The following is a 17,081-nucleotide window of genomic DNA, read 5'->3' as shown; positions in this document are numbered from 1 at the left end:
CACCACAAAGAGAAAGAATCTAATTTTCTAAATAAAACTTCCATCAAAATCTCAACCGTGACAATATCCAAATATGTATTGATTAATGAACACATTTGAAGATGTGTCTCGGCCAAGTTTTCAAAACGAATATGCCATGGTTTCAAAAGTGGAACATCAAACCCAAAACACCACAAGTTGGAAGATAATTGTATGCTACGTAGCCAATGATTTCATTCACTTGTGTTACATTGTTTTTGCACAGTCCTTGAGGTATCCTAAATAGCTGCATCCACTCCTGCAAGGACGCCTGAAACGCACCAATCAAAAAGGGTCTTTCCAATATTGGGATACCCTCTCCCCGTATAAAACATTTGTTGATCAGCGATTTTTTTCCCGGTTATATTGACATCGAAAACTTCATAAGTAAAGAGTCAATAAATAAACCTTTCTGTAAGAACTAAAACTTCCAGACAATGAAATAAAAATACCTCCTCATTTGTTCGTATAATATGAACTTAACTTAGTGTGACGAGCAGTTCCATGAATGAATATGCAATAAAGAAATGCAGTAATTGAGTTGAAGTTAAAGACTGATTTTTATTTTCTGGATGTATTTCTTTTTATAATGTTTTAAGTGATCTCGTTCCTCCTTTATTATCGAAAGCAACGTTGCTAAATATTTAACTACTAAATTATAAAATCCCTCAATGGGAGTAAAGAAATACTTACCTCTCGGAATAAAATAAGTTCCGTTCTCATTCTAGCGGTACTTGTGCATAAAATTATTATTAACCACTAAAATATGCCACTACTTGTTGACTACGTCATGAACTACTTTTAATTATGGACAGATCCGTGTCCATCGTTGTTTTATTTCTTTCCGCGGTTTCTCCATATTGATACATCACCTTCTACCTTATTTGTTGGTAGTTTTGTAAGATCAGAATCTGAAATAACGTGATTATTAAATTATTTTTTTCTAGTTAAATGTATACATATAGATATTATTAATCGTAGTTATTTTTATGAGGATACGTGTCAAACTTGATGGGGAAATGGCGCGTCCCCACCCTTCATATTCATGGCCGTCCACATCTTCTGTATACATATAAATTAAGAATAATATCATAATGAATAATAAATAAAAAATACATATATTGTGCGTCCGGAAATAAGATGTTGTTTGCAGCTGGCATTTTTATTCCTTTCTAATTTCCGCAATGTCTTAATTGAGGTAAACTAGTATAAATTAATAGACTTATCTTTTGCTGGGAATTCCCTTGGTCGGTATTGTCTCTCACTCATCGTGTGTGTATAGCAATAACGTCTCAATGTGCCTCCTAAGTTCGTATATGTACATCAAGAAGTTTAATAATAAGAACGTCTCAACTTACCTCTTCAGTAGCACGAAATTTACACCTCAGCTTACATAGTTACAAAAAAACGTACAAGTTTTCTCACTTTTGGGAACGAAGGTATTAAGTTCATAAAGTGTACACAGTTTACGCGGTCAAACGAAATAATTGTATGCCTACAATTTGCCACTCCAGTGGGAAATGAATTAAATCGTGGCACCCACCAGTTCTCAAAAACTATCACTTTTAGCACTATTTAAAAGGTTTTTTTAGCCAATCCCTTCGCTGGCACCATGTGAGCAGATTGATGTTACGGTATGTTTTTTATAATTAGAACTTTTTTGTTGAATTTTTTGGTATATAGGTTAACTGGCCGACCTTCTAATGCCAAATACATTGGAAATTGACATTGAGCCCACATCCCACCTTTCCTTGTCTCCACTGCTCCAAATCCTTCCGTTCCGAACACAACCTGAACTACCATGACCTCGAGGAAAGTAAACCGATCGTGTGTGACGTGTGCGATTCCAGATTTGCGGACGAGGAAAAGTTGACGAGACATTTGGCGTCGCATGTTTATGAAAAGTTTAAATGTTCCCGGTGTCCGAAGAGGTTTAGTAGTAGGCAGGGTTTGGAAATGTAAGGATTTTCTTGTTTTTATAGAATTATGGATTTTTTAAGATTCAGAGGTATGTGATTAATTAGGGAATCTAATTAATTAATTAGTTAATTAATATCTCAATTAAGAATTGACATATTTCAGCCAAATTATTTATTTATATGGATCCAGGGCTTTTTAATTAATTATTGAATCTAATTAATTAATTCGCCAATTAATTATGACATATTTATTGGCATATTTTCAACCAATTTAATTTTAATTAGTTAAAGCACTAGAAAATAATTCTAATTTAATTTTTTTTAGATTTTCAATTAATCTGTAATTTTCTACTTAATTAGCACAAAAAACGATTTAAGTCGAATTATCAATTAAGTACGTAAAATATCTCCATCTTAATTACTAATTAACCACGAAAATAATCCCCACAAAAAATTCCTAATTAATTAATTAATTAGTAATTTAATTACTTACACAACCCTGATTACTTAACCTAAATTAATTAATTATTAATTTCCTTCTTCAATTTCAGACACACGCGCTACCACACTGGTGACAAGGCTGAAAAATGTGACCAATGTGACGCCGCCTTCTTTCAGCCCGGCAGCCTCAAACGCCACGTCTTCCGTTACCATGGCGACGGGACCAAATCCCACATGTGTCACATCTGCGGGACGGATTTTAATCTCGAACTCGACCTCCGAACACATCTCAAGGTTCGGCACGAGGGCAAATATCGCGCCACTTGTGACACGTGTGGGTATGGTTGGGGAAACCATACGTGTGGGGAAACCTTTCCGCACAAGAATGCCCTTCAATCCCACAGGGTCAAGGTTCATGGGGATGATCCGTTCGTGTGTGAAATTTGGTAAACACAAAATTTTTGCAAACAAATGATTGAAAGAAATACAAATTTTTGGTAATAATTTTTATTTAAATTATAGCGCCGCGGTATTTGGGACTTTATTTCAATTAAAACGGCATTCTCAAATACGTCTGGGAATCAGGCCGCATAAATGTGAGGTAAAAATTAGAAACTCATTTTTGTAACCATATTATTACCAGAGCGTTGGAGATGTCAGAATGTGACCACTATTCTACCCTAATTAGTACCCAAGCCATTATTAGGATATTTTCAGAACACACGTTTTAATTTGCAAATTTCACAACAATTTCAATTTCGCAAATAGTTTATCGTCGATGTAAAAACTTCCGGTGTGCAGCCTTCATTAGCCCGAGTCAGGGATTGCACAGTCATTTATCAGCCAATCCGATTATTTTGCATCAACTAGACGATATCAACTACCTACATGCCAAATTTCAGCTTAATCGGACAATTCTCCAAAATCGATTTGGGAAGACCCTCCCCTACCTACCCTATAGGGTCCCCTTAGATTAAAATCTTTCCAATATCACTTCATACTGTTTCATTGTGAGCCATTAGCAACCTCCATGTCAAATTTCAGCTTAATTGGACGATTTAAAAAAATCGGTATGGGTCACCCCATAGGGTAACTCTGGTTCAAGATTTTTTCACTTCTCCGTCAGAAATTCAAATTGTAAGCCATTATTAAGTTTCCTACCAAATTTAATCTCGATCGTATGATTTTTCAAAATCGGTGTGGGTCACCCTATAGGGTCCCTCCTGTTGAATTTTTTTCGAATTTCATATTCTTTCACTAGAGACCATTAGTAACCTCCATGCCAAATTTCAGCTTAATCGGATGATTTTTCAAAATAGGTGTGGGTCAACCTATTGGGTCCCCATTTATGTACATCTACATAACATAAGGGATTGCTAAAACGTTTAATGTTTGCAATAATTTTGCATATAAATATCTGAGCATTACAACCGCAACACCCTTGAAAATACATATGTATGCAAATGTTAGATTGTATGATACACTGGATGTATACAATTTGTATCCATATAAGTAGTTTGCATGGAACCGTTTATTTTACAGATTTCAGAGTGACTTATGAGACATGATGTAATCTCCCCACTTGAACGTAAGCTCAGGAGTTAATATGCATAACCGGCAGCATACATATCAGCTGGAACAGACGCATTTACTTGTTAGTTGTGAGGAAAAATCTAAGAATTCAATTTGGACAAATTAATTATTGTATACACGCTATTTATAAAAATACAGTATTATCACACATTACATACATATCATGGCAGAGAACGAAGGAGAAGTAATTCGTCCTGAAGAACTAGTTCTTTCGAATGGGTTGGTAAAGGAGAAATTAAAAAAATGTTTTCGTTTCATTTTTTTTTCAATTGAGTTGCATATTCATTAAGGGTTGACATTGGTATTAACTAAACAAAAAATATAGCTAGCTACGGTATGTTTTTTATAATTAGAACTTTTTTCTTGAATTTTTTGGTATGTAGGTTAAGTGGCCGACCTTCTAATGCCAAATACATTGGAAATTGACATGGCCACCAATTTGTCAGTTGTTGACCGATTTTCAAAATTTTGACCGTTTTCGAAACCTTGTACATTTCTGCGAAATATATATTTTCAGATTTTTCAAATGCGACCACACCCCCTTGAAATGAGGGTCGCAAGTTAAAAAACTATGTAAAATACAATTAATTAATGCAATTGAGTTTCAAAGCGGAAAAATCTAATTGTATGGCGAAACAATAAACCGACACGTAGGTCATCCTCCTCAAGGTTGAGGTGGTCACATGCCCCACCCCAGTGGGTGTGGCTCTCCGCGACTTTTCGACTTTTGTGAAAACATGCTTTGTGATGTCATTTTTCTCATCTCGATAAGGAGAAGCCGACGCAATAATTAAAATTCACAAACCGCACCGCCAGTGGGTGTGGCTCTCGGCGACTTTTCGACTTTTGTCGACACATGGGTTGTGATATGTCATTTTTCTCATCTCGATGAGGGGATCCCAACGCAATAATTAAAATTTACAAACCATACCCCCAGTGGGTGTGGCTCTCGGCGACTTTTTGACTTTTGCCAAAACATGGGTTGCGATATGTCATTTTTCTCACCTGAATGAGGAGATCCCCACGCAATAATTAAAATTCACAAACCACACCCCCAGTGGGTGTGGCTCTCAAAACAATGTCGGTTTTAACGAAACCACCGTATGTGAACCACCGTAAGTTAAAGCCAATTTAGTCTATATCTTGCCGAGAGACTTATTGGCCGACCTAGTAATGCATTACAAAATTGATAACTAAAATTGGGACTACTTTTTCAAAACAGTGACTGTTTTGGAAACCTAAGGTCGATTGGCGAAATATGTGTTCCCAGATTTTTAAAATTCGACCACACCCCCTCGAAATTAAGGTCAGAAGTTAAAAAAACATGTCCAATACAATTAATGAATACAGAATTGGTTTTCAAAACACAAAAATCGAATTGCCTGTCGAAAGTCTACCTCGACCCCCAGGCCACCGTAACAATAGTTCAAGTTGTCACACGCCTCACCCCCAGTGGGGGTGGCCCTCGGCGGCTATTCTAATCTCAACAAAACAAGGGTTGTGACATATCATTTATCTCAGCTCGACCGGGGCATCTCGACTGAGAACATAAAATTGATAGACCATTCCCCCAGTGGGCGTGGTCATCAGTGAATTTTCTATTTCAACGAAACCAGGTCATCTCATACATCATTTTTCTCAGCTCGACCGTGGCATCTCAAATGAATAACTAACGTTTAGAAACCACACCCCTAGTGGGGGTGGTCCCACTAGGGGTCCAATTGTATTGGACATGTTTTTTTAACTTCTGACCTTAATTTCGAGGGGGTGTGGTCGAATTTTAAAAATCTGGGAACACATATTTCGCCAATCGACCTTAGGTTTCCAAAACAGTCACTGTTTTGAAAAAGTAGTCCCAATTTTAGTTATCAATTTTGTAATGCATTACTAGGTCGGCCAATAAGTCTCTCGGCAAGATATAGACTAAATTGGCTTTAACTTACGGTGGTTCACATACGGTGGTTTCGTTAAAACCGACATTGTTTTGAGAGCCACACCCACTGGGGGTGTGGTTTGTGAATTTTAATTATTGCGTGGGGATCTCCTCATTCAGGTGAGAAAAATGACATATCGCAACCCATGTTTTGGCAAAAGTCAAAAAGTCGCCGAGAGCCACACCCACTGGGGGTATGGTTTGTAAATTTTAATTATTGCGTTGGGATCCCCTCATCGAGATGAGAAAAATGACATATCACAACCCATGTGTCGACAAAAGTCGAAAAGTCGCCGAGAGCCACACCCACTGGCGGTGCGGTTTGTGAATTTTAATTATTGCGTCGGCTTCTCCTTATCGAGATGAGAAAAATGACATCACAAAGCATGTTTTCACAAAAGTCGAAAAGTCGCGGAGAGCCACACCCACTGGGGTGGGGCATGTGACCACCTCAACCTTGAGGAGGATGACCTACGTGTCGGTTTATTGTTTCGCCATACAATTAGATTTTTCCGCTTTGAAACTCAATTGCATTAATTAATTGTATTTTACATAGTTTTTTAACTTGCGACCCTCATTTCAAGGGGGTGTGGTCGTATTTGAAAAATCTGAAAATATATATTTCGCAGAAATGTACAAGGTTTCGAAAACGGTCAAAATTTTGAAAATCGGTCAACAACTGACAAATTGGTGGCCATGTCAATTTCCAATGTATTTGGCATTAGAAGGTCGGCCACTTAACCTACATACCAAAAAATTCAAGAAAAAAGTTCTAATTATAAAAAACATACCGTAGTTTGCAAATCTTATTCTTGAAAAATGTGATATCCAAGTTGTCTATAAAAAAAGTGAGATTTTTTTAAATTAGACCCTTTTTTAATGTTTTTTCTCAGAAGCCATTAACCATTTTCTTGGAAATGTAGTCCTATTTTTTAAATTCACAATTTTCCCCGTCGTCTAAACTTTTCAGATCGGTTTAAAATTTCGAAATCCTTCTAAAACAGATCGAGCACTGGTAACTTAAATTTTCAATGTGTGCAATAAAAAGGCTCTGATTTTCAAAAAAAATCTACCACAAATTTGGGAAAATATGCAGATTTTTGAAAAAAATGTGCTATAACGCGAATACCTTCAATTTGCTATTCAAATTTTACTAATTTAAGGATTATGCATATTTTTATTAGATCCTCGAAAATATCCTGCCGCTCCTCCCCTTCCGGCAATTTTTGGAATCCCGTCTCGTCTCCAGCCTATGGAATGATGCCGTCCGCTGAACAATTTCCTCCCGAGGAAGAATTGACATCTCTCTTTGCACCATCGTTAAGAAGGACGAGGACAAGAAGAAATCCGAAGTCGAGGAAAAATTGGATTCCATCGAATATCTAAGAATTACCGAGCTACAGATTGGAATTGATGACAATCTACATCCCACGATTGCAAATGCTTTCTCAGAAATTGGAACTTATTTGAGGAAACTGACCATAAAAATGGATCTATTGAAAGGACCTGATTTTACGGATTTTGCCACAATTTTAACCTCCACGCCTAATTTGGTCGAATTAGTTTGGTGGGGAGTAATTGACGAGAATTATTGTCACTTAATCCAACCAGTGTTTTCCTCAGTGGAAAAGTTAAGCTTGGGATTTTATTCGGGAGAATTGCAAAATATGGGGAAAAGGTAAAGCTAAAAAAGAAACCCATAACTTTTTTTTAATGTGGAATACATTAAGTTCTTGGGAATATTTAATTTTACATAAAAAAATGAAAATTATAAATAAATAAAAATTATGAGGAATTTTTGCCACAAAAAAAGAAAATTTAACGCCACAATTTGGCAGATGAAAATTATGTGGATGAAAAAATTCCGCACTTTTAATCAAAATTTTTTCAAAATAATTTTTTCACAAAATTCCCTGAAAAAGATGAGTATCAAAATTTCTTGAAATTTTTTAAAGAGTTTTTCGTTATTTTTTTAATTTTTAGGGCTGTGCTCTGGGTCTCCTCAATTTTTCCAAACGTCCAAACTTTTTCCTGCTGACCGCAGTTTTGGTTTTACTTATTTTATTTTATATTTCAAATTCTCACTTTTCCAAAAGATAAGGTAATATTTTCTCTTTTGTGGAAATGTAACTATGTAAGAAATGTACATCTCTCACCACTAATCGATATTTAGTGTGAGTTTAGCAAAATCTTTACTTTCTTTACCCATTATCTATGTATGTACATACGATCACCATAATTTCACTGCAGTAATGAACACGTAAAAATATCGTCTTCTGTATTTATACAAAATGTTTTGTCAAGAAACCAGTTCCTGCTCATAACCTTGAACGTGTAACTATTTTCAGAGATGTGTATCAAGCATACTCAGATTGGCCTTTCTGCAATATTGTCAAGAATCTTGACTCAAGATATAGAAAAATGAGTCATATGCTAGTACCTAAAACATTGCATAAAATCATGTGATGAGATCATGCGAATTGACCCGTGATAATCTTTTAACGACTAAGCAGAATTGGAGTCTAGCAATGCTCACCAACCACTTGTCTCTAATCTTCTTTTTATAAATAGTTACCTACTTCCATAGCCAAAATTAATGCAGATATGTATGCAGACACTTTACACTGCAAATAATTTGGTGTAAATACGGTGCGGTGTAGCCACATATCAACACCGCCGGTGTTAATTTACCCGGATTGCTACCGCGCGGTGTGCATATGTGGCTACACCACACCGTATTTACACCAAATTATTTGCAGTGTACTTGCAATGAGAAAACAACTTATTTATTTAACTTATAAGATACATTTAACCAGTTTCAATTCCTTCCTATACAAAGTAATAATGTGAACTGAGGAGAGTTGGAAGGTGGCTTCGAGACTACGCACAAATCCTGTATTACTGTAACATTTGGCTGAATAAAATAAAGAGTGTGAGATTTCTGAGATACATTTCAGAATTTTCAAAATATTTCCACATTATTAGTCCGCCCCAACAAATATTATTGAACCAATATTAACCAAATATAATCTTATATTGCGTATAAAAATGGGCGAAACTGTCCTTATAGTTTCTACGGAGGGCGGAACTCTTCTACCAAATATTGAAGCCATCAAGCATATTAAGGAAAAATTGCACACTAAAGTCGCTGTTTTTGGAGTAATCGATAGGTCCAACTCAAAATTCCCATTCGTAAATTTTCTTCTGCGCTACTTGGAAAATCCAGACGAACCAAGTTGGCTGAGGCAAGAAGATAAACAGCTGAGTGGTTTTCCTTGCGACTTCAATAAAGGAATTATAATGTGGAACGAGGCCATTTTCATCGATTCTGAAAACGAAGGAGAAAAAATTGCTGTAATGTTAATGGCCGCGCGTCAACGTGATGACAATGATGTGGGGTTAGAAGTAGCCAAGCAGATGTTTCGGATTTGTTCTACAGTAATCTTTATTATGAATCAAGATGAAGACGTAAGTTGATTAAGTTTAAGGGGTAAAAATAGGGAGGCATGCAAATTCGTAAAAATTACGATATCTATAATAACATTGGCGCTGAGAATTACTGAAAAAAATTGGTTCTACATGTTTGTCGTATTAAACAAATCAAACCCTTTCAAGAATTGCCAAAAACCTTGAGGGACGAATTTTTAAAAATTCCTAGCGGGTTGTTTAGAAATTGGTCTACCCTTCTGCTGACTGTGTGACCCAAATATGTGGGGGTGTGGCAAAATTTGGAAATGCGAAATTTTTCTTATGGTCCAATTGGAAGATAATTGGAAGGACATATACGTAGTTAGTTCAGTATCATTTTTCACTTCAAACTTTTTTTTACTTTGTGTCGGACGCTGTTTCGGACTTAACTTTTTTCATAATAATGATGAACGAACCTCACATGCATTTAGACACTTAATTTTTTTCAGCTTCCTAAATTATATCGAAGATCTCTGAATATTTTCGAGGTTGTTTATAAAAACAGAAGTCGCCAGCTTTATAATAAAATGATTCTTTTTTTTAAATATAAGGTGATAGGACAAAATAAATGCTATCCGCATATACTCAAATTAGATCATCTAATTTGAGTATATGCGGATAGCATTTATTTTGTCCGTGTGTGCAAGTGGATTACCGTAATTGATGATTACATCTAATTTAGATGTAATCATCAATTACGGTAATCCACTTGCATGGGGCTGTACCAAAGTAATTTTTTAGACAAGAAATCTGAATTAATTACCATTAATTCGGGGACATTTTTTTAGTCTAATAATTATGCTGGAACCTTAAATATGTTATTTTAAGCCATAAAATAAAATTCAGAAATGTGAGCATGAAAAATGTAAAAAGTTTATTGTCACGATTGTAATTGCTGACACTGGGTCACACGGCACACCCTGCATTTCTCAAATGATAATATAACTGTTCCCCAACATGTACACAAATATTCTGACCAGTTTTGGGATTTTTAGTATTGAAATTGAATTGAGGCGATACCAAAATTCCGTCATTTTCTAATAATTTCACTACTTTAGACTTCGCCAGAAGTATCATTCAGCAAAAACTCAATTTTTCAAAACCGTTCGGAAATTGACTTGTTTCGCGTAAAGATATATTAGTTCTGTCAAATTATGAACTTTCGATACTTTTTTTGTGATCTGAGGAATTACAACAGCAAAATACAAAAGACCTTTATCTTTAGTTTATTATTTTCAGTACTGTTTCAAAAATTATACAAATTATTATCGGGAAATCAAAAGGTAATGTAAAATAATTATACGACTTCGTACCCTTTAATATCTACTAATATGTCGACAAACGCGTTTATCAATGTAGTCGACGCGCTCTGGTCAACGCACCCTTTATTATTACAATCCGCGATCACTTGCTGTAGGTCCGGACTATTTTGAATCGACGACTCCAGAATCTAAATGCAAAATTTATTTAAATATGTGGTAAAATATGATTTACATTAATTAAAAAAATTTGATATTAACCTGGGTGAAACAATTAACACCAAAATTATGGGGAAGTTGTCTGACAAGCTGATTTCCGCTGGGGGAAGCAAGATGACGTTGACCAACTATATAACTATTATTTAGGCATGGCGTAATAATTAAATGTTTAGAGAAAATAACCAACTCACCATAAACAAATTATGAAGTACATTGCCCTTTATAAGTCACGGCCACACATCCACATCGTTATAAATCATACATTTTTTGAGATATCAAGTTCGAATTTTGCACAATTATAGTCAATCGCATTTGTGGTCAGATCAGGCTTGGACACTGAAAATCCATTGAGAAGGTCAAAGGTTACGATTTTTTAACCTCTGAACCCAAAAATCAACTACCTCAATGAATTTTTTTCTTGGTGTTATTATTTTTATTATGTTGGGACAAGTCATCCTGAGCATTTTGATGTGTCAATCACCTCTGTACGATTTTTTTACGCCCACTCTAATTTTCTGAAAAGTGCAGTTTTGAGATTTTGATCCGTAAGCCCAATGCTATAACTTTTCAAAATTGCACTTTAATATGTGTAATATAATGAAAAAAATTATAAAGAAATATCACCAAAAATTTATACAGAACGTAACCAGTTGATTTTCCGTCTGTATTACAAGGTGGTGACAATCTAGGTGATAATGTTGTTAAGTTTTTGGTAGTGATAATAACCAGATGGAAATAAAAATACACCTAGTTTGTATATCACTGGATTATTAGCAGAGGAGGGACTTTTGTTTTGACTCTCCCTCTCCTGTCCCTCTCACTTTTTTTCAAATTTTTCTTCTCTCCCTCTCCTCTCCCTCTCACTTTTTTCAAATTGTTCTCCTCTCCCTCTCCTCTCTCTCTCACCTTTCAAAAAAATGTAAACCTCTTTTTACCTCTCACTCTCACTTTTTTAAAAATCTCACCCCAAAAGTTGCAGGAATCACTGAAAATCATTTCTAATAGTTTTTACAACGTTTGGAGTAAAGTGAGATTTTTTGGGTAACCTGAGTGTTTTTCAAATGTTTTTTCTCTCTCTCTCCTCTCCCTCTCACTTTTTTCAATTGTTCTCCTCTCCCTCTCCTCTCACTCTCGCTTTCTTCGATATCTGTACCTCTCACTCCCGCTTTCTTCGATATCTGTACCTCTCACTCTCGCTTTCTTCGATATCTGTACCTCTCACTCTCGCTTTCTCCAAAAATGTCAATCTCTCCCTCTCTTTTCCTCTCACTCACACTCTCAATTAAGAGCGAGAGCCAAAAATCCCTCCTCTGATTATCAGACCGGTTTAATGTTTATTAGCATTTGGTTATAATTCGGTTATAATCTGCTTAAAATAGTGGTTATACTCATTATCACCAATGGATTGGTGATAACGCTTATAAGAAAATTACAACCAGACTTCGTAGAGTGTGGAATCCTTTCAAATTCCGCTTTTTCGGAACCCTTATACTTCAATATGTGTCGGTGGATTGTTGTTTTGGATTTTCTTTTGTTTCCACGTCTTGTTTGAATCGAATCCGACGACGGATTTGTAATTTTGCAAAACTCGATTTGCGAGTGCTTCACTTTCATCCCAGTTTATGCTTCAAAGCCAATTCCAAAAAGGTTGTTATATACTATCCTTTAGCTATTAAATTGGGCTTTTACAAAAAAATAAAGAAAAGCTCATGGCTCAATTATTTACGCAGTAAACCAGTCATTAAACCCGCCACCACTTCCCAGAGATCATGCCATAAGTCATTGAATTGAATTTCCATCAAGCGGTGAAACATGCGTGTTTCCTGTCCAAATCAAAAAGTTTACCACACTCCAATACGGAAATATAACAGACCTGAAGCTGCACGAGGTACACGTAATTTTTACAAGAATTGTAGTAAATTGAGAAACTTACAATTTCTCCGAAACTACTAATAAGTACTTGCGTGCCCATAATTTGCAAAACGTTAATTAAACAAAGTGATCACGACATAACCGAGTGTTACGAAACGTAATGAAATCTTACGAAACTAACAAAATTAATGTTACATCCAGTCAACAAAAAACACATATTTGTCTAAGCGATCAATTAAAATTACATACATAAAGGGTGTTGATTTAATTCGATCACCTTTTTGGCTGCAAAAACAAAACGATTGTTTTTCAAGACTGTTACTATGACCAAAGCCAATTTTTTTTTGAGACATACCTTAGTATTTACTCTTTCCTCCGTTGACCTCAATCATTCCCTCACCTCTCTGTTTTAGACTCTGGGCTAATGTTTCCAAAGTTGATTTTGGAATAGAATTCCACTCTTGTTGCACCTTTGTAATTAACTCCTCCCTTGTCCGAGGTTTTGGATCTTTGTATACATTTTCCTTAAGTATGGACCATAGGTTCTCCAAGGAATTCAAATCCGGGCTGTTCCCAGGCCACACCCCCTTGCTCCACACCGTTGAAACTTTCCCTTCAATTAGCTTCATACTTGTTTTTGCCGTGTGAGCTGTAGCACCATCTTGCATGAAAACAATTTTTCTCTCATTTGGAAATAGTTCCTTGTTTTCCATACTATCAAAGTAAATAGGTAACACTTTTTCCCTATAATACTTTCCATTAATTGTTTGCCCTTTTGGTACAATGTGGAGAGGCGTCACTCCTCGCGCACAAAAACCTCCTGCAACCATAACTTTCAGGCCAAATTTCGGGACACGCATCGATGGTACATCCGATTTTTTTTCGGTTCTGTATCTTGCATTTTGCCGATTCAATTCTGGATATAGTTCAATTGGTGATTCATCAGTCCAAAGGATATGACGCCTCAGGTCTTGCGCTTGCTTTTTTTCACCCAAGTGGCCACTTTTTGGAGTATTGCTCCAAATTTCAGACGATCGTCAATGTTTTTTTGTGACATAATTGGTTCCTTGGTTAGTTTATAAGCTTTGTGACCCCACGTCGTTGATTTTACATACTTGTGCACTGTTGTGAAGTCAATTTTCTTGGACTTCTTCTTGAAGCGTGGTGAGTGATTCAACTCCTTTGCACAATTTCGAAGCGAACTTCCAGTTTTCTGATGAAGTCTGTTCTTAATCATTCTTTTTGTAGTAGGTGATACCTTTCTGGGTTGCCCAGGTCGATTTTTGTCTATGACAAAATTTCTGTTCGTCCATTTCCATACGGTTCTTCTGTGGCACCCCAATTTTTCAGATATTTTATTCGTCTTTAATTTTTGCTTATGCAGTGTTTGTATCTGAACTCTAAGATGTTCACGAGTGACCTGACTCCTTGATTCACTCATGGTTAAAATTTCACAAAAAAATATTAACGGGATCATTAATTACAGCTGATTTTGTCTCTCGCGCTCGCAGGAAAATGTAGGTGATCGAATTAAATCAACACCCTTTAGATAACGGAAAGCTTCGCAGAAAATATAAATAATTCCTTGAGAAAGCAAATGCATAACCTAAGAAAATCAGCCACCAAATAATATTCCTAGGGTGGCTGAATATAAGTTTTTCGGGGTAATAAAAATCATAAATCTTTACTGAAATTTGAAAACATGAAGACAGATAGGCTTTTTGCATTGGGCTTAATATTAGGAATTAATAAGTTATATTTTATGTTCAAACTGCAATGTTTTTAAAAGCTTTTCTCGTACGTTTCCTACTAACCTCGGTGTCCTCAAGTTTTCAACGCAATGATAATCCACATGAACAATCCGACCAGTCTTATTTATACGGTTTCAGGGCGACCAGAATTTTTTGATGCAAACAATCAACATGATAAGATGGTACTGGACTTTAAATTCTATGAGATTTGTACCATTACAGTTTTTGCAAAAATTAGGATTGAAGATGACCAATTTCGCGTAAATTATTTACATTTTACACGCGACGCTCATAGAAGTTTTGCACATTCTACATTCATCCTGATTCCTGAGCAGTCAAAACAAAACGTTGTGAAGCTTCTGTATAGTTTCGAATTGCACGTGAGTAACGTTACGTGACGTACCGAATTCTTATTGTTGATTCCAAATAGATTGGCTTTCTGCTACTTCGTTTCCTGCGGCGGAAATGGAATGGAGATTTTTTTGCATTTTCTGGAAAAACCGATATGTTCCGGTCATATATGCCCCGACGATTAGGACGGTGACATTAATGACATTAAAGGACCACGAGTGGAGAGACGATATCTCGATCGTGGTTATATTTGGGGTAGAATTCAAGCCAGGAAAGATTTGTGGTAAAGGACTCTACTTTATTGCACCTAGCAGGTAACCCTGTGAATCACAGGGTTTCCTTTTGGTTGGTCCACGACGGGACTAACCAACCAAAGAAAATGAATTGTAAAAAATTGTTTTTTTTATTTTTAAGTTTTCCGTAATTCATATATCCTTCTAAATAAAAAGATTTAAAAACATACATAGGTGAGGATGTGTACTTAAAAACTTGAAAACAAGTAAATATGTACATGAACGCAAAATCCAACCAAAAGTTATTTTTTCGTTTTAGTTATCTAAACTATATTTTGCATCACGTGGCCAAGTTTATATTTCTCTAAGTACCACCACTACAACCATAATAACAAATCCCAATTAATTAATTATTATTAATAACATGAAATATTCAAATATTTTCCTCTATCGGTAACATTTACGTCACGCGGTAAGTTGAACACTAGCTGTAAGATTTACCCTGACTCGGGCTATATGTATCCTGCACTGTGGATTTTATCTTAGCGGACAGCCCGTTACCTGCACCTCAAATTCCACCTCAAATTGCTAGTTCTTACGACGACGGGAATCGTCAGCAGGTAATTTTTAAATAAACTTCAATGTTTATAAATAAGTACTTGTATTTAAAATAAACCCAACCTAACCTAACCCCAATCAATTTTTGATTTAAATTGTATCGATGTACGATATCTTTATGGGATTTTACTCTGACATGACATGCTGTAAACCAGCCCTTCACTATCACAATACTCTACGTCCAAATCCATCTTGCTCAAATTTTCTTCAAGCAATTCTTCCAAGTATGATATGAATGGCTGTTTATAAGCAAATCCTAGGAATAAGTCGCCAAATTCCCCGTTTAAATTTGTGCAAAAATCTTTAGCCAAACTGATGCTGGAAACCTTCTTTCTTTCAAAGACACTCGAGACTGCTCTTATCAGTGTCTGTATTGCAGTAGTCCTGAACTCAAGATATTTTGCATGGTTTCCGCAAACAAATATTCCCGAGTTAGCCAGAACACCCAGAAAAAATCTCAAAAGGAATGATTTAGATGAAAGTAGAGTATTGCATTTCACTATGTCGGGAAATTTCCATTCGCCATTTCCATTGCGTATTCCTACTCCACTGCATGCTTCCTCAAGAAAAGAAAATTTTAGCAAGGATTTCACCTCAGGTGGGACTTCATCTTCTTTAGTTAATCCATGGTGGGTATGAAGTTCGTCGATAAACGAGACAATTTCATCGTTCAACTGCGTGGAGTAAATGGAGTCTTCCACCGCCACAAAAATGTCCACATCCGAGCCCTCCCGGACCAAGGAATATGCATAGGACCCGTAAATAATCACAAAGTACTTGCTGGACTCTCTCACCCCAAGCGTCTTCGCCATATAAGAACGAACATACTGAATTATCCGAGACTTTCTTTGGCAAAATTCTTCCAATGGTAAGAATTGGAAAGTATTCTCACAATTTAGGTTGTTTCTGAATGAAGGGGAAGCTATATGAACAAATGAGGTATCTATAAGGACTTTGTCTTCAACGTAGTTGTTGTTGACTGTTAGCTTTTGGCTAAAGATTTTTCTGCCAAATTCCTCAACCTTGTTTATCATTGTTTTTACATGATGCTCGTCAAGAATTGGATTTCCGCTCATGAATCTTAAAGGACGAAGTATGAGCTTCGAGTCACCAAATATTTCACATAAATCTGGAATTGAGAACGAATGAAGCCAAACTTGTCCAGAAAAAAAGAGTCTCCGTTGAATCTCCATATTACCCTCATTCACAAGATTTAAAAACGATGGCTCATGTTTGGAGTTTCTGAGCAGCATTCTTAAGTCCTCTGGGCAGTACATAAAAATGACAGAATTTATATCTACGGAAGGATTCACTAAGACGAGGTCCTTTGAGTCGTTTACCATCTATATCAGAAATTAACTCTTCAGAACGGTACACTTGAAACTTGTAAACTCCGTCATTAATAA

The 17,081-nt window shown here is 36.0% G+C and overlaps 1 protein-coding gene across 4 annotated transcripts; it reads right to left on the bottom strand.

Annotated features, from left to right (window-relative positions):
* Positions 1–3,875: 3,875 nt before the first annotated feature.
* On the bottom strand, positions 3,876–17,066 carry LOC110859319. 4 transcript variants are annotated; one of them, XM_035859381.1, is made up of 6 exons: positions 11,042–17,066; positions 10,893–10,978; positions 7,034–10,822; positions 6,696–6,741; positions 4,130–4,279; positions 3,876–4,051 (listed from the first exon to the last, which is right to left on the bottom strand). In XM_035859381.1, the coding sequence occupies exon 1, from the start codon at positions 17,016–17,018 to the stop codon at positions 15,792–15,794; it is 1,227 nt and encodes a 408-aa protein (XP_035715274.1). In that variant the 5' UTR covers positions 17,019–17,066; the 3' UTR covers positions 3,876–4,051; positions 4,130–4,279; positions 6,696–6,741; positions 7,034–10,822; positions 10,893–10,978; positions 11,042–15,791. The 4 variants fall into 4 exon arrangements, with proteins under 4 accessions (XP_035715274.1, XP_035715275.1, XP_035715273.1 ...); XM_035859382.1 differs by having other exon boundaries at positions 7,990–10,822; XM_035859380.1 differs by having other exon boundaries at positions 6,696–10,822; positions 11,042–11,186; positions 11,252–17,066.
* Between the last annotated feature and the right edge of the window lie 15 nt (positions 17,067–17,081).

This window comes from Folsomia candida, unplaced genomic scaffold (genome assembly GCF_002217175.1).
Source record: "Folsomia candida strain VU population unplaced genomic scaffold, ASM221717v1 Fcan01_Sc025, whole genome shotgun sequence".
Lineage (NCBI taxonomy): Eukaryota > Metazoa > Arthropoda > Collembola > Entomobryomorpha > Isotomidae > Folsomia > Folsomia candida.
This window is presented reverse-complemented; position numbering and strand designations above follow the sequence as displayed.